We start from the raw sequence: 20,400 nt of genomic DNA, 5'->3' as shown, positions 1-20,400 counted from the left end.
GTTTGTTTTAGAAGATGAATTTTTGATTAAATCCCTTTTCAATCAACAGTGGTGGAAATGCTGGAATTGAAATGCATTTTCAAATTAGGGGAGGCCTGGCCTTTGAGCCTGGAGTCAATGGAAAGGATCCCTCTGGCATCAATAGGCCTTGGATCTGGCCCTTTGGGATGCTGAGGGTACTGGGAATGGATGGGGTGCACTTCAGGCCTGATTCTGAGTTGGTGTTTGCTCAAATTCTCTTCTCTGCTACGCTCCCTTGATGTTCGTGGGGTTGCACTAGTATAACTGAGCAGAGAATTTGGCCCACGTAGCCATGTTGACTTTAATACAGCTCTTTCTGATGTACACTGGTGTGGGTGAAATCCGATCCAGGCCCCTGATTTATGACACCCATTTTTAAAAACAGAAAGCAGTGCCACCCAGAGGTGCTTCTAGTCTAATATGGCGAGACTGGAAGAAAAGAGCTGAGGAGTTTCATATTAAAGAGGAGGATGGCTGAAATCTGTGCGGGGTTAGGTGCTGCCCTCAAGGTTCTCCCAACAGGCCACTCAGCCAGGCAAAATTTGGTTAGCCCTGTAGGAAAGGATCTCACTTTTCAATCTCCCTCACTGTTCTGCAGCTAACCCTGGAGCCCATGGGCACATTTCAGCACCAAAGACAGCACTACCATCCATTCCTTTAGTACTTCCTGGTCAATCCTTTCTACTTCACAGGCCTGATTCTCCTTTTGCTTATGCCAGCGTAACTAGATTGATTTCAGTGGCGTTACTCCTGATTTACACTGGCATGAGTGAGGGGGGAAGCTGGCCCAATGGAGTCGCTCCTCATTTGCATCAGGGTGAGTGAGAGGAGAACCATGTCCTATATTTTAATAGGAAGTTATGTAGTTTTCAGGCAAATGTCTCTTTTATTTAGACAAATGTCCACTGGAAATGGCACCGATTTCCCCTGAATAAGGACTGAGCAAAGATCTCACCATTTGGCCCATGATGACTTAGAAGCCGAGGACTGCAGGTCTGAACTCCTGAACAGATGCCAATGACTTGCTGAAAGGGTTAAAGAGCAGCACGGGGCAGAAACAGGTGCTTGGCAAGGAGCAATTTTCTGACTGTTTTGCTTCCTTTCACCTCATTATTCTGCCCCCTTAAGAAAGCTCACAGTTCACCAGCTCAGTTCCTGCTTCTATTAGAAAAGCTATTTTAAGCTGCACTCTGCATCCGTTGCTAGGCTACAGTGTCAGATCTCTGGGCTCTGCTGGATCAGGAGTCTCCTAAAACGATATCGTGAAGGCGTTTAAATATTCTGTCAAGATTGAGACAATAGTTTAATTGTATAATAACGCGCCATTCATGCCAATATCTCACAACTCCATGGCAGTTACTACAGCAGAAAAATTGCCTGCAAAAGGAGCATCCTATGCTAAGCCGAGTGCCATGAACCCTTAGGCTTCAGGGTATGATTGACACAGGGTCAGGTAGAAACATTTTCTCTATCTACAGCTTTGAAAGAATAGAGAGGAGCCTGTTTCTAAAGCCCAGTGAAATTCTTGGGAATCTTTCCATTGATCTCAGCAGGCTTTGGATCTGGCCCTACAATGATTTTGTCTATGATTGAGCCAGAAATAGAACCTACTGCCTGAACCACAAACCCAGCTTTCTGCAGTTATGGGACATAGTGTTTTCCCTTTGAAGCCATTATGCAGGCAGGATACCACACCTGATGGGTTTCTACAACAACATTTTGGCCACCACACTTTAGGAAAGAGGTGGGCAAATTGAAGAGCGAGCAGCAAAAATGAGAAAAGATTTAGAAAACCTGACCTGGGAGGAAAGGTTAAAAACACTGGGCTGATTGATCTTACAAAGACTGAGGACCTGTTAACAGTTTTGAAATGTGTTAAAGGCTGTTAGAAAGAGGACGGTGATCAATTGATCTCCATGTCCACTGAAAGTAGAACAAGAAGTAATGGGCTTAAAATGCATCAAGGGAGATTTAGGTTAGATATTAGGGAAAACGTTCTAACTGTAGGGATAGTTAAGGTCAGGAATAGGCTCTTGAGAAGGGTTGGGGAATCCCCATCACTGGAGTCCTTTAAGAAGAGGTTGCATGAACACCTGTCAGGGCTGGTCTAGGTTACTTGGTTCTGCCTCAGTGCAGGGGGCTGGACCTGATGACTTTTTGAGGCCCCTTCCAGCCCTGCGTTGCTATGATTCTCTGAAAAGGCAGGATAATGGATTTGCTGAACCAATGGTCTGGCCCAAGGAGGGTCCGGTCTGTCTCTTTATGTGACTGTATCTGAGCTAGAAAGACGAGGCAAGGTAAGGAGGGGATGTGAGTTGCAGCAAGCAGCAGTGTGGGGAGCTTTGTGCATAGAACAATACAATGGTGGACCCCACCATCCATCCAGGTTTGAGGGTGGCAGCCCCAGGGCTTGGAGTTCTGCCTTTCTGCAGCTGCACAGGAGGGGAGGGGTTTTATGTGATCTTTTCTCTCATTTGATCCTGGGGCTGCCAACTGCCAGACCAAGCACTGCTCTCTCCCTGCCCCGCGCATTTCAGAACAGCCCGAAGGCTGCTCTAACTTATATCAGCTGCCTATAGCCGGAAGCTTGTTTGCAGTGTTCTTGTAGCTGGGTTGGTCCCAGGACATTAGTGAGACAAGGTGGGTGAGGTAATCTCTCTTACTGGACCAACTTCTGTTGGTGAAAGAGACAAGTTTTTGAGCTACACAGAGCTCTTCTTCAGCTCACGGTGTAACTCGAAAATGTGTCTCTTGCACCAACAGAAGTTGCTCCAATAAAAGATATTATCTCACCCACCTTGTGTCTCTTATACTCCGAAGGGGCTATTTGGATGCCTAGGGATCACCAGGGCATAATAAGTAATGATAATACTCTTATCTAGCACTTGACAAAGAAGATCAGTCTCATTATCTCCATTTGACAGCTGGGGAAATGGAGGCACAGAGAGGCGAAGTGACTTGTGCAAGGTCACCCAACAGGCCAATGGCAGAGCCAAGAATGGAACACAGGTCTGTTGAGTACCAGTTCAGTGCTCTATCCACTAGGCCTAGAGACAGTCCCTTTCTGTCAGCTGTGTCCTCTGAGCCATGGGCCAGAATTGGGGGATGACTCAAGAGCTTCTGTGGTGGCCCTGCCCTTATGGAGGATTCTCTTGCACCAGGGAATATGCCAGGAAGTCCTCAAAGTTGGGTTTAAGGTTGCTTTGCAGCAACAGAGCAGCACAAAGAAGCTTAGCAGAGCCCAGATTGGTGCCCAAGTTGGGGTATAAGTTAGGGCACCCAGCTTCACCAATTGGCACCCCGACATGGCACCCAGATGTGGAACTGAGCAGCCTACCTTAGGCACCCAGGTTCTCTGAAGTTGCCCAGCCCTGGGAAGTGATCGCTTGAAAACTCTGGTGTCCCTGGTGTAACTCAGCTAAAGTCAGTGGAGTTGCCCCAAGAATGAAATTGTCCCTCTTTGTTTAATGACATTACTTTCTGGTGCTTGCAGCTGATAAGAACATTCACTTATATTTGGGTGAGTTACCCCAGCAGACCTCAGAGCTCTTCCGATTTTTTTCCCTCGCCCTGGCAGCATGGCCAGATGGCAGAAACCAATCCGAGAAACGGCTAGCTTTCCTGGCTGTCAAATGCAGGCAGCACCTACCAGGGCTCCAGGGCATGGCTCTGATTGAAGGGATGGTAGAAGGAGTTTCCCAGAATTTCTATCTCCAAATAGCTTATGAATGAAGCAGCAGGAAAGAGGAGGGGAGGGAAAAATCCTAGTGATTCCTGCCTTGAATTCCTAAAGAGCGGGGGATGCCATAGAAACGAGACAGCACGAGGGGTATTGAAAGGAACAGGTGATGGCGAAGTTTTGCAAGACTGATGTGATGGATCATTTAGCACTTGTGAAAGGTGCCAGGTTAACAGCTCTGGAGAATCAAATCCCCCTGTTTATCCACAGAACATGGAGCCCCAGCAGTACAAGCTTCCTCCCATCCTGCCCATGTGCCTCAGCCCTGCCTGGAGGGAACCATCCTCCAGAGGGTGAGAGGAAGGGTCAGCAGTCCTGGGCTGCTCAGTCTTTGGTCTCTTTGGTAAGGATCCCCGGGTGGTGTGATGGTGTTTGTGAGGGGTGGACACCTCGCTGCCCCATAGTAACCAGAGCCAGGCCAACGATCCTTTCCTCTCAGTCGCTGAGCAGTATTGTAAGATGGATGGGCTTGCAGTTAAGGCACTGAGCTGGGACTCAGGAGATCTAGGCTCCAAGCCTGGCTTGTGTGACCTCAAGGAAGTCCCCTCGGCCACGATTTTCCCAAGCACCTGGTGATTTTGGGTGCCTAACTTGAGACATGTCAAAGGGGCCTGGTTTTCAGACAGTGCTAAGTGTCCTCCCTCAGAAAACAAGGCACCGTTCGATGTCTCAGGCTGAGATCCCCCCCCCAAGGTCACTCTGGAAAATCTTGGGCTAGATCTCTCGGCGCCTCACTTTCCTCACCTGTAAAAGAGGGGGGAATATTTCCCAACCTCCTGGGCTGCTGTGAGGATAAACTCATTAATGAGTGAGAGGTGCCCAGATGCTACAGCCCTGGCAAAACCAGGGCAGAGGTAGCCCAGACCCGTTCAACCCTGAGACTCTCTGCTGAGGTCACCCAATGTCCTGGTGGGCATCTATTTACTGTCTACCGGGAGCTAACCAGTCCCTCATTCCCGCCAGCAGGGCAGCAAAGCTGTTTCTTCTGCATCACCTTCCAAGCTCACAGGCATATATGTGTCATCCCGTGTTCACACACAGAGCTAGCTGCATGTCCCAGGCTTATTCTGAATAGTGTGACAGTCGAACCCGAAGGCCCCAACTGAGAGCAAGACATTGAGTGTGTACAATGCTAGACACTGTACACACACATAATAAGAGACAGGCCCTGCTCTGGAGAGTTTATAGATAAGCCAGACAAAATTTGAGTGGGGAAACTGAGGCACAGAGTGAGGACAGGTCTGACTTTTTTTAAAGGTAGGCACCGAAATACCTTTAAAATCTGCCCCCAAGTAACTTGCCCGATGTCACACAGTGAGTCAGTGACAGAGCTCGGGTTAGAACCCAGATCTCTTGCTGCCCAATCTAGTGGCCTGTTTGCTAGACTTCCCTCAGGGGTTATTCACCATCTTATTTTTGGATTTTAGCAGCCCCAGAATAAACTTGGGCTGTTCGTTTTGCCAGCCATTGTCCAGGCTTATGAGAAATACAGCAGGCTGTGAGCCCAGGCTCCTGTCTGATTTCCCCCCAGTTGTTGGGTAATGAATTGTAAGTCGGGTCTAATGCATTGCTGATTGCTCTGATTAAATCTTTCTGTGGACTCACTAGCATGGAGGCTGCTACAAATCCCTGATTGCTCTAGTGATGGATATTCCATGAGCCAATGACCTTACTTCATGGCCCCTTTTTAAAGGGACCTGCTCATTATACAGGAAGAGCAAGAGCCGTGCACAGGAACTGATATGGAGGTTTGTTATGTGACCCAGGGGAGGGAGGTCCTGATTTTTTAATGTGCCCGCCCGAGGGGTTGCTGCCTGACCCAGTTATACTGGCAGGGGAGCTGGATAGCACAGGGAGAAAGAACCAGCGGCTGGATGCTGAACCAGACAAAATCCATCTGGAAATGACACACACATTTTTAACGGTGGGGGTGATTAACCATTGGAACAAGCTCCCCGGGTGGAATCTCCATCTCCTGATAGCTTCAGACCGAGCTTGGATGTCTTTCTGGAAGAGATGCTTTAGCCAAACACAAGTACTGGGCTCAATACAGGGCTCACTGGGGGGAAATGACCTGTGCCGTACAAGAGGTCAGACTAGATCCGGCATTCTCAAACTGGGGGTCGTGAGGTTATTGCGTGGGGGTCGCGAGCTGTCAGCCTCCACCCTCAAACCAGCATTTGCAAGTGTTTAATATAAAAATGAGTGTTTTTAATGTATAACAGGGGGTCGCATTCAGAGGCTTGCTGTGTGAAAGGGGTCACCAATGCAAATGTTTGAGAATCACTGGACTAGACCATCGAATGAGCCCTTCTGGCATAAGCCCTGTGGAAAGGCCCCAAGGCTGGGAAGAGGAGAAAACGAGTGGGACAGGGGAGACTAAAGGGAAAGGTCACCGGGAAGAGCAGTGCGGAGAATGCAAAGCCCGAAGGGGATGCAGAAATGTGCTCTAGAGTGATCTGTCAGCGGATCAGGAGTGGGCATCTGGGCAAATGGACCCGGGAGAAAACTGCAGATGCAGGAGGTAGCCCTGTCCCCCCACACGCACACTTTTTCAGTGGAAGAAAAGGAGAAAAGGCAGAATAAACAGAAAGGAAGAGAGGAAAAAGTGGTTATTGTTACCGATAAAGCTCCATGGAGTTGACATGCACAGATCTGTAAGGAAACAAAAGGCTTTGTTTCTCTCTCTCTCTCACCCCATGTAAATCAGGAGTAATTCCATTGGGCCTCATTCTCTTCTCATTCTTGACTTTCTTATCCTTACTTAGTTCTTGACTTACTTGTGCCTCTTCATTCCATGTGGAGCAGAGGGCCTTCACCGCACCTTCCAGCTTGATCATCTCTTGCCGCAGTCTTAGCTTCTTCCCATGCCGTCGGGGCGACTTTCAGTTCTGCTCCTGTTGTGTTTCCCAGTTGTTCTTGGTCTCCCTTGTTGCCTCTTGCCCAGGAATTCCAGCCCAGCACCTGTCTTGTTATGTGGTGGGGGTCGTGCCTTCATGTGTATTCTAGCCACCTCTGTTTTCATTCAATTTCCTGGCCTATCAGTTTCTGCTTTGTCCTCCTCCAAAGTTCTTCATTTGTGATTTTTTTTTTTTGCTCACCTGAGGTTGAGGATTTGTCTGAGGCAGCTGTTTATAAAAACCCAGAGTTTAGCTGGTAAGATCTTAGTAAGTCTCCTTGTTTCAGCACCATATAGCAAGACAGACTTAACTAGGGTGTTAACTATTCAAAGTTTAGTTTGGAGGGCAAGATTTCCATTTCTCCAGGTTGGCTTTTGCTATGCTGGCTTTAATGTCTTTGTCTGTTCCTCCTGATCTGCTTGTAATGCTGTCAAGATACGTGAAGTGCCGACATCTTCTATGTCAGTGCCAGAAAATGTTATTGGTGTTTCTTGTTGTGTATTGTCTCTCCACGGTTTTCGTTTTCTCTTCTCATTCACCCCGGTGTCAGTCAAGAGTAACTCCATTGGGCCTGATTCCCCTCTAACGCCTGTGATGTAAATCAGGAGAGACTCCATTGAGTTCAGTGGAGCTATTCTGGTGTAAAACTGGTGAAAGTCGGGGGGTCTAGCACCAGCTGCTTCAGGGGAACATGCGAGGCCCCCTGCAATATTAGAAAGAATATGGGCTCTTTGGAAAGTGGTTTTTTTTTTTTCCCCAAGAAAATTGCTCGCTTGCTTGCTTTTAAAAAGGAAACCAAAAGAGAGGCTGAGAAAAAGGAAATAAAAGAAAAGGTAAAGAAGAAAAAGTCTTAAATATTCCCAGACACCGACACAGGGCAGATCTAACACTCATTGAAGCCAAACGGAGAAAATCACTGACTTCAGTGGGAGCAGGTTGGGGCCCGCAGTCTTTGAGCCAGTGTCATTTATGTTATGTATGCACATTCCCACAAGTGAGTGTCTCTGTCTGGCAGACAGCCCATACCTCTGCCACTATGGACCGGGTGGGACGTGAAGGCCAATGCTTCCTGCTGGTGGGATTAGTGTCAAATTTCTGTTTGTCCTCGGGCATGTTAACTGGGAGGTGGTTTTGCAAATACACATCACCACTCAGCACCCTCATTTCAAGCCTGGTAGAAGAGCAGCAAAATCCGGTGGATTTGTGTGGTTTGCAGCTGTCTGTCTGGTCGGTAGCTGGGCTGGAATGTCAAAGCCCAGGATTAGTGTCAACTCTGCACAGCCCGGCATCACCCAATCCTGATGTGAAGGGTTTCTGGGTCGTGTTCTGTGACAGGACAACTGGCAGAGCCCTGCTAGTTGTCAGGTTCTGGGAGCCCTGGATCAGTAGAACAAGCTCATCTAAGATCCTAAAGCGTTTAAGGACAGGTCACTGGATCGGAGCACAGATTTATTCCCATGACATCAGCTTGGAGTCTGGCTGCCAGCTCCTGACTGAGGATCCTCTTCACGGAGTTGCTAGCACAGTTGGAAGAGATGAGGTCTCATGAGCTCTGTTGGCTTCTCCCAGCTGAGGATCTGGCCCACGGCATGCACTGAAGCTCTTGGAAAACACCTGCTACATGAACATTGGTGGCAGGAGATGAGCCTGGACAGCTATTAAGGATTAGGTTCTTGCTCATGATCACGTTGAACAGGACTTTCCTACACAACTAATCCTATTTATTTCACTGGAGCAATTCACAGAAGAAGGGCCCAATCCGACCCCATTAAAATGAACGGGGGTTTTGCTACTGATTTCAGGATGGGCAGGACTGAACCCTAAGTTACTGCCCAACAGGCCAGATCCTCAGCTGGTGTAAACCGGTCTTGCTCCATTGACTTCAGTGGAGTTACACCAGTTTCCACCAGTTGAGGACCTGGCCCAGCATGAGTAAGGGTGGCAGTAGGGTGTGGTGTGTGGGTACCACGGGCAGTGTGTTCATGTGGCCAAGGCAGGGTTGGAGAGCGAGTCCACCCAGCACTCAGCCGGCCTTGGCAGCTCCCATCCCACGAGGCTGGGCCCAGCTCCCCACTCCAGGTGTTGTGAGATGGCAATAGGCTTGTATGGTGCTGCAACCCTGTGACCAGCTTGCAACGGCATCCACTCAAATCTGAGCCAGCTGCCCTGTCATTGTGATGGGTCACACCTGAATGGCACTGCAGGCCTGTGCACCAGGTCAAATCGCCCGGAGCGGGGAGCCAGGCCCGGTCCTGCAGGACAGGAGCTGCTGCTGCTGGGTGAGTGTAGGGTGGGCTCATTCTCCAGCCCATCACCAAGTACCCATCGCCACCTCTAGCTGCAAAACCTAGCTCTGCTCCTGGCTAGGGCCCGGGAGTGGGACTCAAGCCCTGGTGCTATTCCGGGCTCGGTCGCTGACCTGCTGGGGGACCTTGGACATGTCACTTCCACTCTCTCTGACTCTTGTCCGCCTTGTCTATTTGGACTGTGAGCTTCTGGGGGCGGGGCCCGTCTCTCTCTTTGTGTACGTGCAGCACCTAGCACCATGGGCTCTGATCATGCAAATCCTCCATGTATGACCGGTATGGGATCAGGTCCCTGTGCAATCCAGAATATGCTGAATACAGGTTAGTTCAGAAGACGGAGTTCCCTGTAATAGTACAATTCCACTGGACAGTCAAGACTGCCCTGGAAATACACTGGTGAAAACTGCTTTGAAAAATCTTTCCCCCTCATCATTTTAATTAAGAAACACTTTCAAACGATGCCGACGCCAACGCCATAGATCTTTGAAATGTTATGGACCAGATTCCCAGCTGATGTAGGTCGCTGGAGCAGCATCCATGTCAATGGGTCTGTGTTGATTTGCAGTAGTTGAGGATGTGATCCTATGATCAGCAGCTTTGCAATGCGAAGGAGAAGGCACAATCGATGGCTCTGTACACCGTGCCGATGATCTGTAGACATTATCTGCTGTAAAACTGCCTTGGAAGAATTAGCTACATGCTTCCTGGCTATTTCAATTGCTCTGATAACATCAGCAGAGAGAGAGAACTCTGGCTGTTGTCGCTGTCAAACAAACACAGCTGATGCCTGTTCTTGTCTTGAACAATATTTTCAGTGCCCATCCTCGGCGCTAACCCAAGCAGGATGTGGAAGGTGCTGGCCAGGAAGCAGCCATGGGAACGGGGGACACTGGAGGAGAGCAGGGATCATGCCACCCTTGGATATGCCCGTCAGGCCTCGCAGGAGGCAGTCGGTGGCTGCAGACTGAATATCGTGGAATCAGATGGAGCAGGAGTCTGTGGGGAGATAAATGGAGGAAGGGGTGGGTCATATCTCAGTGCAACCAAGAGTAGGTGCAGGTCCCCACTAGCACTGAAGGCTCTAGCCGTCCCATCTGGACCAGATGAAGGTCCCCAATGCCATGAGATGCCTGAAGCCTCTGGCTAGCCCATCTGGCCTCTGGCTATCACACCGGTTCAGAGGCCACCAGCAGTCCCATCTAAACCAGGTGAAGCCCCTCCCCAAGCTAGGTGATCCGCCTCCCCACCCCCCGAGTGAAGTGTGCATCTCCCATCACAGCAAAGCCAAACAGACTATTTGCTTTCATTGCCCATTGGCATGTCTATTTTGCAGGTCCCATTGATGAACAGGAGCTGAGGGGGCTGATCTCCAAAGCTAGAGGCCGCCCCCCTTTCATCCCATCCCGACGCGTGGGGCTGCAGAGCCAGCGAACCCCCAATGCCTAAGAACAGCAAAGTGACGCAGCGAGAGCACAGCAGCGAGCATGTCACCGAATCGGTGGCCGACCTGCTGGCCCACGAGGAGCCCGTGGACTACAAGCGCAGCGTCTTGAACGTGACGGGCGAGGCCTGGGACAAGCAGAAGGATGTGGAGGAAGATCTAGACTCTGAGAAGCGGCCAGCGTGGAACAGCAAACTGCAGTACATCCTGGCCCAGATCGGGTACTCGGTGGGGCTGGGGAACGTCTGGCGGTTTCCATACTTGTGTCAAAAAAACGGCGGAGGTAAGAGACCACTGGCGTGGGTGCAGCCAGCTCAGTACAACACAACGCCACTGGGATAGAGACGGGGGCAATTCCTGCACGCATCCAGCTCCTGCTGAAATCTGTAGCAGGTGGGAATGCATAGCCAAGGGCAGGATTAACCCACATGCACTATCTGGATGCTTGGAATGCATATGGGGTATGTCTACACTGTGAGAAAAGACCCCTGGCATGGCTGTGGTTGGCCCGGGTCAGCCAACTCAGAGGGGCTCAGGCTTGTAGGGGTGTAAAATTGGAGTGTATAGACGTTCAGGCTCGGGCTGGAGCCTGTGCTCTCCGATCCCGTGATAGGGGAGGGTCTCAGAGCCCAAGTCTGAACCCTTCACTGCAATTTTACAGCCCGGGCCCTGCGAGCCTGAATCAGCTGACCTGGGCTCTCAGACTCGCTGCGGGGTTTTTTATTGCAGTGCAGACTTAGCTCAGTTGATCTCCTCCCCTAGCCCTAGGGGAGTTGAAGGCTGTGCCACTATTTGTCTATTTTTTTTGGGGGGGGGGGGAAAGACACTTCAGATTCAGTAAGTCAGAAACTTTTAGTGAATTTGTGTCCGTTTTACTGACTTGTTCATTTGAAAAAAAAAAAATTCAGAAACCGAAAAATGTTTTGATTTTTTTTGTTTTGTTTTTTTTCAGGTTGGAACAATTTTTTTCTTTCAAAATTTTCTTTAATTTTATTATAAAAAGCATTAAAGTGAAACTAAACCTTTTGTTTGACCTGCAATGACATTTTTTGACTGTTCTATTTGCTGAAAAGTTAGAAAATATTTGTTTTCAGGTTGACATGAAACTTTTTTTCTCCAAAATTGCCAGAGAACCAAAAAATCAATTATACGCTCATCTCTACACTCCATATTACAGGAAAGCAAATTGCATTAGATTTTTGAACCAGGTCAACCTATGGGGTCAGCTCCTCAAATGGTGTAAACCAGCCTAGATAGATCCATTGAAATCAACACCAAGTAAATATCTATCTATCTATCCCCATTAGAGAGTATCAGCATTTATTCACAGTTATGAGCACATTATTGTGCCATTTTTCTTTGCAGGAGTAGAACAAGGCCTCACTGCAGTGACGTCAGACATCACAATGTAGGTGAACACTGGCATTTTAATGGTGACTTCTGTACAAGGAAACAGACACCTGAATTTTGTTTTTATGCAATTGGGAGAATTGATTTTCTTCTCAGGCTGGTTTGACACCAACACCATTGCATTTACTTTAGTGGAGTTACTCCTGATTTACACCAGCACACAAAAAATCAGAATCCGGCTTAGAGAATGTGGTCGAGTGACCGGAGCAGTGACGGGGAGACAGCATTCCTGACTGCTATCCCCAGCTCCGCCATTGCCTTGCTCTGTGACCTTGGGCAAGTCACCTAACTTGCCTCAGTTTTCCCAGTTTGCAAAATGGGGATCATAATAGTGACCTATCTCAGAGGAGCCTGTGACGATGCTTGATTAGCTAATGTTTCTAAAGTGCTTTGAGATCCTCAGTTGATAATTGCTACAATTTTACATATTGACAGGCAAAATATATCCATGATTTAGATAGGCCTCTCCTCACCCTCCCCAGCCCCACCCAACCCCCCCCACCCAGCCCCTGTCCTAATCATGCAGACCAGATTCTGCTCTCAGATAATCCCACATGATCCCCACTAATGTCAAAGGGCGGGATCAAGCCCGCTGGGTTAGCCCTTCGTTTGCTGCAGCGCCGAGCACCCACAGCACCTAACAAAGTCAGTACAGTAGAACCTCAGAGTTATGAACACCTTGGGACTGGAGCTTGTTCCTAACTCTGAACAAAACCTTCTGGTTGTTCATTCAAAAGTTTACAGCTGAACATTGACTTAATACAACTTTGGAACTTTACTGTGCAGAGGAAAAATGCTGCTTTCCCTTGATTTTTTAGTAGTTTATGTTTAACACAGCACTGTATTGCATTGGCTTTTAATCTGGTCTCTGCTGCTGCCTGATTTTGTATTTCCGGTTCCAAATGAGGTGTGTGGTCGACGGGTCCTTTCGTAACTCTGGTGTTCGCAACTCTGAGGCTCTACTGTAAAAGGTTGCACAGCACCTTGGAAGATCAGGCATTCGGTGTCTCTGTGCTGCAGTGATAACCTTTCAGAGTGTGGAAGGAAGCTGCAGCAGAATGGCGTTAACCCATCTCCAGAGCTCACATTCAGATGCTCCGTCAGAGCTAAATTCCCTGGTGTGGAATTCAGGCAGCAGGACCCAAACTCTGATTTCCATCACAGTTGTCCCCTCTCTCCCCCCCGCAAGTCACCAAGCTGGGGAGCCTGTTCTGACGCTTCCCCTCCTCCCTGTTGTCCTTATTCCCAGCACTGCATAATTCAGCATCTCCTCAGCGGCGAAGGCTGCAGTAATCTCAATAATTAAAATGTCTCTAGTGTCATGTCGGTGATGAGTCATCCTTCTAGCTGAACCTGTACAGTGAGCACTTCACACTCCGGGTCTGCTCACGCGCCCCTCACCTTTCGATCCCAAATTGGATGGAGCGCACCTCAGGCCAGCTCCAGTGTGCCAGCACTTCCCCATCACCTGATTCCCCTTGTGATCTCACATACATAGCGAACAGTGACCTAGTTTGGGTCAAAGAGAGAATACTCTGATAGACCTGCATGGCTTGCACTGCATTGCATATGCACTGATCTGTGTGCACAGGCTGCATTGCCTCCGCATTGATATGCATGCAAGGGTTGCATTGCATGCACACTGATATGCATGCATATGTTACATTGTGTACCCACTGATATGCATGCATTGCATCTGCAGTGATGTGCATTCAGTGGGTTTGTACTGGTAACAAGGAGGAGGTTGAATGCAATTATTGGGCCAGATTCTCCATTCTCATTGATTCCAATGGGGCTATGCTGATCTATACCTGCTGAGGATCTGGCCCTGTGACTTCCAGGAAGGACCTCTCGATTTACACCACTGTAAGGGAGATGAGAACCAGGCTCAGAGTGTGAGCCGTGACTGGTGGGGGGGCAGAATTCCTGGTTGTAGTCCAAAAACTGCCATTTCCTGGCTACATCATCTAAAGCAAGTCACGTAACCACTTTGTGCCTCGGTTTCCCCATTGGCACAATGGGTATAATAACATTGACCCATCTCAAAGCAGTTGGGGGCCGGTCCCTAATGAATTAATGTTTCCCTAAATTTACACCAGCTGAATATCTGGCCCACAGCCCATTCATATTCCCCATCCTCACCTTGTCTCATCCTGTCCCCACCTACATCTTTGCCATCACTTCTCCTTACTCCCATATCTACTGTCTGTGGTCCTGTCATTCATCTCAATTTTCAAATCCCTGCTCTGCCGTGGACTTCCTGCATGGCCTTGGGTCAGTCACTTAGTGTCTCTCTGTGCCTCTGCTCCCCATCTGCACAATGGGGTAGTAGCCTCACAAGAGTGTCGTGAGGCTCAATTCGTGAACGATGATGGGGGCCAGGCAAATGCCTAAGATAGGTCAGTTTGGCTAAGCCCCGGTCCTGTGTGTGCTGAGCTGTACGCAGCGCAAGCAGTTCTGTTTCAGTGCAGAAAGTTAAGCACGTGTCTTTGCAGGAATGGGGCCTTTGATTATAAGCTCTTCAGAGGGGGAAACCTGCCCTGTTCAGCCTCCGTAATGCACCATCTTCATTTTCAGGGTTCTAGATAAGTGGTTCCGATGGTGATTCTGAATAAGAATAGTCAGTTAATACCATGGTGACTCTCTGAGCCCTGAGGTAGACGGCTGTTCTGGGGCCTCCAGGAGCTGTGTTTTTGCCCAAGTGAAACTTGGAACCAGCAGCCTCCCAGCAACAGTTCCACAGCCACAACAACCCATTTTGGCAGGGCCAAAGACTGTTTGTGCAGTCGGCCTGTATGCTGGGTTGTGCCCTGTGCAGCGGTGCGGTCGAGGGATACTGCACCTGTCTTCTGCCTAGGCTGGAAACCACTCTCGATGCAGGCGGTGAGTGCCAGCCCTTGATCACAGGTCCTGCGATTTGGTGTGAACCTGGCTTGCTCTACACTCAGGGGACCACCAGTTCTCGGCAGGCCTAGCCTTTCCAGTCATTTGTACGCACAGCTTAGCCAAGTGAGGGGGCAGTACCTTGTTACAAGTGGGTGGTCTCGCTCTGCTTTTGGCAAGGCTATTACTTTTACTCTACACCAGCTCCCATCACCAAGATGGGAATAAAATACCCAAGAGCTGGTGTAGAGTAAAAAGCTAGACTTGAGCTAGAAAGATGGCTAGCCATGGCCTGCTAGCTTGTCCTAGATTCTTCAGGAATTTGGGGGAGAGATGAGCAAACACATAGGCTTTCCCCGTTTTCAGTGTTTTGATCGCCTCTCTATTTCATCTGGGGTGAAAGGCTGGAAATCTGCTTTGGTTTCAGGTAAGCACTGTTTGTATTGTCACCATTTCTTCTTCACCTCTCCTTCAAGCTTCTTGTCCTTTATGGGTGGGTAGCAATGTGATTGGAAGACACTGGGGGATAGCCCCATGCTGGAAGTTCCTGAACTGCACCAAGTTTTCTGATTAGTGCCCAGGCTTTGCGGCTGGATCTTAGCGCGTTTAGTTCTGTGGTAGCCTGATCCCATCTTGCTCTTCTAGAAATGTCTAAAAGGCTGGGTGGTGCTTTGGGTGGCCACTTCCTGCACGTTGCTTGAGGAGTTCTGCACACTCCTCATCTAGGCAGGGGGTGTAGATCTGATGGCCTCTTGGAACTGACTTGGTGACAGCTCTGTAAATGGCTTTTGTGAACTGTGTGTCAGCTTCTTCGCTAGAGACGTTCCAAGCTATGTGGCGGGCCGTGAAACATGTAAAGGTGGGCCAGTTCCAACGAGGCTCTGGTTATTCCAGCTGTGGCAAAGGTCAGACGGTGTCGACTAGGTGAGAAGTTGTTCAGTACACTGGCTTATGACTGGATGTGGATGATTGATTGTGCTGGTGCTTCAGGTGAGGGGAGGGGAGTAGTTTTGCTTCCATCTGGCAGAATGAACAGTACCTCATTAGTTTTGCCAGGATAAGGTGAAGGTCATGGAGTGAAGCCTGATCCAAAGGGTCAACTCCATTTTGATCTGACCCCCTGTATCCCCAGCTGGTGTGGTGACTATTCAAATCTCCAACATAGATGACAGGGCGTGGGAGTTTATGAAGAATATTTGGGTAGGCCAGGATTCGTTAAGGGGCTGGTATGCATTTGCCTCTCTGAAATGACCAGTTCTCACAATGTCCCAGAGGTCTGAATTTGATGGGCGCGGTTCTGTGTCAGCAAGACCTGCTCCAACATAGGTAGCACAGCCATGTTGGCTATGCAAAAAGTATGCACAAGGTCATAAGCTTTGACATTCGGACGGTTGGCTGATTGGGAATCAACATGTGGCTTCTCAAGGCAGATTTCTCCCATGTTCTGTTTGGAGGCTAGGGGCTGAAGAATGGAAGGTTTACGAGCTGAGAGACCTCCAACATTTAGCTGAAGGATTTTCAGGCATGGGCCAATGTCCATAGTTTCCTAATCATGGTTAAGATCACTGAGATTGCTTGAGAATCTGAAAGCTTTGGCTTGCTAGTTGTAGCTTTGGTTTCCCCAGCCGAAGCAAGGTACTTACAGGGTATATGATGGGAATGCAGCTGCATTATATTCCAATAAAATCTTATTTATTATCATTATGTCCTTAAGTACCTGGCTGATTTGGGCCAGTGTGCAGGTTGGCTGCATGCCATTGGGTCCTGTTAGCCAGAGGATGAGGTGAGAGCAATGGATGCAGAGAGCTGGTGTGTGGTGGGCGTGCTCCTTGGTACAATGAGAGGGTATGTGTTGGAAATGCTGTGATGTGTGGGGGCGGCAAACTGGATTTTATCCTGGTAACCATGTGTGCATATGTTGCAGAGAACAGGTTTGTATTGGTAACAGAGTGATATTGGCCCAGATCTTCAGAACTCTGTGTGCTTGAGTGAAAGCACACACAATGATGCAATGTGTTTGCCTGATTGGCATGTGCAATTGCCAAGGTTCCGATCATGATCAGAGCATTGTCACATGCAAATTAAACATGTACACGTGTGCGTTTTGGTGCATGCAATTGCTCGTGCAGACTTCTGAGAAAGCAGAGTACTGTACTCCTGGGTACAACGGGCAGGTTTGTACTAGGGGATGCTGTGATGGACTGTGTGTTGAGGTGGGCTTATCTTGAATGAAAGGGGCTCTAACAGGGTGATAAGTGAGCTGCTTTAGCTTTACTGTGGGATGAGGTTATAGCAGCAGCGGCAGAGACTAGGTTTGCACTAGAAATAATAGATCCCATCTTCAGATGGTGTAAATCATAGAATAGAATCATAGACTATCAGGGTTGGAAGGGACCTCAGGAGGTCATCTAGTCCCACCCCCTGCTCAAAGCAGGACCAATCCCCAACTAAATCATCCCAGCCAGGGCTTTGTCAAGCCAGGCCTTAAAAACCTCTAAGGAAGGAGATTCCACCACCTCCCTAGGTAACCCATTCCAGTGCTTCACCACCCTCCTAGTGAAAAAGTTTTTCCTAATATCCAACCTAGACCTTCCCCACTGCAACTTGAGACCATTGCTCTTTGTTCTGTCATCTGCCATCACTGAGAACAGTCTAGATTCATCCTTGGAACCCCCTTTCAGGTAGTTGAAAGTAGCTATCAAATCCCGCCTCACTCTTCTCTTCTGCAGACTAAACAATCCCACCCTTCTAGATCCCAAACTTCTAGTTTCCCATCTCAATAATAAGCAGTTTCTGCACTAAACTCTTCCCTACCCAAATATCTTGGAGTATGTCTATTTGCAACAGCTGAGGATCTGGCCCAATAAGGTTATGACCGATGCATTAAGCTGTGTTTAGCGTTGATAATGAAATCCAGCAGCTCTGGGTGGGGCTGATTGAAATGGGCACTGGATAGTAAAGTTCACCCACTTTTGTAAAGTGCTTTGAGATCCTGGGATGAAAGGGACTATGCAAGTAGGAAGCCTTAATATCAGTGATGAGAGGAAGTTACCATCTCGGGCGCATGTACTATTAATGAGAGATGATTCTCTTTCTCTCTCTCTATCAGCTCATAGGCTGTTCTCTCTCTCTCTCTCTCTCTCTCTCTGTACTTCTAAAGCCTTTGTCACTGCTGGTCACTGTAGTATCTGAGTGCTGTAAGTACCTTTGTCCTAGGATCAGAGTGACGTTGTCATTTGGCCACTGGCTGATGTTGTCCCACTGAGCGCATGTGGCCATTCATGCCGGCGATAAGGCAGGGTTATGTGATTTGGGCTGATGTGACTGGGAAGCTCTCTCAGGTGCAGTGGTAACCTGAGGAAAAGTTGCAGCCAGAGGCAGAGCTTGACTGTAGTGTGAGGTGCAGGCAGGCCCAGATTAAAGAATTTGGGGGCCCTGTGCACTATGGAAGTTGCCCCTCCTTCCTTAAAGTGCACGCCCCATATGTACTCCACCCCACATGGACCCCAGAATGTCCCCCAACCCTACCCCACACGTCCCTATCCCCAACAAACCCCCAAATGCCTCTCCCACCACACACAGACCCTGGAATACCCCCCACCTTCACCCCACATAGACAACACACAAACACCCAAATGCCCCTCCCACCCCCTACAGACCCCAGAATTTCCCCCATCCTCACCCCACACAGCCCCCCAGAATGCTCTCCCATCCCACCCCACAGACCCCAGAATGCCCCTTCCATTCCACATATACCCCAAAAACCCTTCTCCAGCCTCCACTTATCCTGACAGCTCCCCCCCCCCACGCCTCCACACATCCCAACCGCTCTGATGTATATCGTACTCACTGCAGCCCCCAACACCTCGGCCCCACTGGCCACAGTTGCCAACATGCCCCACTCGGCCCCAACATCCTATCCTCCTGCCCCACCGCCCCCTGACATCCCTCACTCACCCCCACTCCTTCGTCCTATAGCCCACCAGCAACTCAGCCCCACCCCCTCAGCTGCCCACCCCAGGATCTTCCAGGGGGCTATTCACCAGCACCCCCCAGCGCAGCACTCCGCTCCCATCCTGGGCTAGGATAGTTGCTTCTGATCCTGGCTGCCCAGCTCCGGTTGCTCCCATGGCCTGCCCAGCATTCACATGGCCCCGCACCACTCAGGTTTGGCTCCGCCGCCCCTTTGTCAGGATAGGGGTGGGGAGTCATGAGGCCAAATTTGAGTGAGACACATTTCAATGGGCGCACAGGGTTACAGCGCTGCTCAGGTTTGTGTCAGTGGGCAGGGGCCCCCCGTGTAAGTGCACAGCGGCTAATCCAGGCCTACATGCAGGGTATGGCTTTATGGTGGATAACGGTTAGGCTGCTGGGCTGGGTGCAGCCACAGGGTTGCATTGGGAGCAGGGTGAGACTCTCAGTGGGGCGGAGAAGCGATTGTGCTGTCGTCGCTCAAGAGTGGCTTCAGTGTGATGTGTTGTGGTGTCCGGGAGGGGAAGACACACAAGCACAGTCGGTAGGTGTGTGCTGGTAACATGCTGGGGCTCTGCTCGCTGCTGAAAGGTGCTTGGGTCAGTAATGACACGAGGCTGCTATATATTTATTTCTAGCCAGCCCAGCCTGCCAACCAGGCATGAGTGTCCTTGTTTGGTGTCCCAGAACAGATGCAGATTTCTGATGCAAAATATCCACAGCCTCCCACGCAGTAAGAATCAGAAATATGCTGGAAAAATGGCCTCTTTGCTGTGAGCCCTTCAGGATGCCTGGGGGATTTATCAGCAGGCAGCTCCAGCGTGAGTAATTTTGTTCTTTGTGGTCATCTGGTCACGCTCCTTGAACTGCTGATTTCGCTCTTGTCTCCCCAATTAGACAGAGATTAATGGGGTTTCTATTGAAAGCCATTCCAGCCTGGAGAGTTGCCATTCAGCCCTCTTAGGAGCTACTCACTCAAGTGCAGAAGCTAGTATTGTGCCAAGCACAAGTGTGAAAGCAGACGGATAAATCAAGTGTCTGTAGGTGCCAGAATAGTGTGTGTGTGTGTACACTCCTGTATCCGTGTGTACTGTATCAGTCAGTCCCATTATGTCTGGGGGTGTGGCTGGGGGTGTGTCCATGTAAACATCTGTGTGTCTCTGTCATAACTATAAAGGGAAGGGTAACAGCTCTCCTGTGTACAGTACTATAAAATCCCTCCTGGCCAAAATCCAAATCCAAAATCCTTTTCTCTGTAAAGGGTTAAGAAGCTCAGGTAACCTGGCTGGCATCTGACCCAAAGGACCAATAAGGGGACAAGATTCTTTCAAATCTTGGCGGGGGGAAGGCTTTTGTTTGTGCTCTTTGTTTTGGGAAGTTGTTCGCTCTTGGGACTGAGAGGGACCAGACATCAATCCAGGTTCTCCACATCTTTCTAAACAAGTCTCTCCTATTTCAAACTTGTAAGTAAATAGCCAGGCAAGGCGTGTTAGTTTTCCTTTGTTTTCTCAACTTGTAAATGCACCTTTTACTAGAGTGTTTATCTCTGTTTACTGTACTTTGAACCTGAGACTAGAGGGGGGTCCTCTGAGCTCTTTAAGTTTGATTACCCTGTAAAGTTATTTTCCATACTGATTTTACAGAGATGATTTTTACCTTTTTTCTTTAATTAAAAGCTTTCTTTTTAAGAACCTGATTGATTTTTCCTTGTTTTTAGATCCAAGGGGG

The 20,400-nt window shown here is 49.1% G+C and overlaps 1 protein-coding gene across 2 annotated transcripts in view; it reads left to right on the top strand.

Moving 5' to 3' along the window:
* The window catches only part of SLC6A17 (solute carrier family 6 member 17), a 47,498-nt gene that overhangs the window by 10,211 nt on the left and 16,887 nt on the right, over positions 1-20,400 (top strand). The window contains exon 2 of one of the 2 annotated variants that reach the window (XM_034767548.1): positions 10,300-10,690. In XM_034767548.1, the coding sequence (XP_034623439.1) occupies positions 10,405-10,690 (286 nt within the window). In that variant the 5' untranslated portion in view covers positions 10,300-10,404. Of the gene's footprint in view, positions 1-10,299; positions 10,691-20,400 lie in introns of those variants that run through there. The other variant, XM_034767549.1, reaches the window with a different exon arrangement.

Source organism: Trachemys scripta, chromosome 4, assembly GCF_013100865.1.
Source record: "Trachemys scripta elegans isolate TJP31775 chromosome 4, CAS_Tse_1.0, whole genome shotgun sequence".
NCBI lineage: Eukaryota > Metazoa > Chordata > Testudines > Emydidae > Trachemys > Trachemys scripta.
Note: the sequence above shows the minus strand (reverse complement) of the source record. Positions and strands in the feature narration are given on the sequence as shown.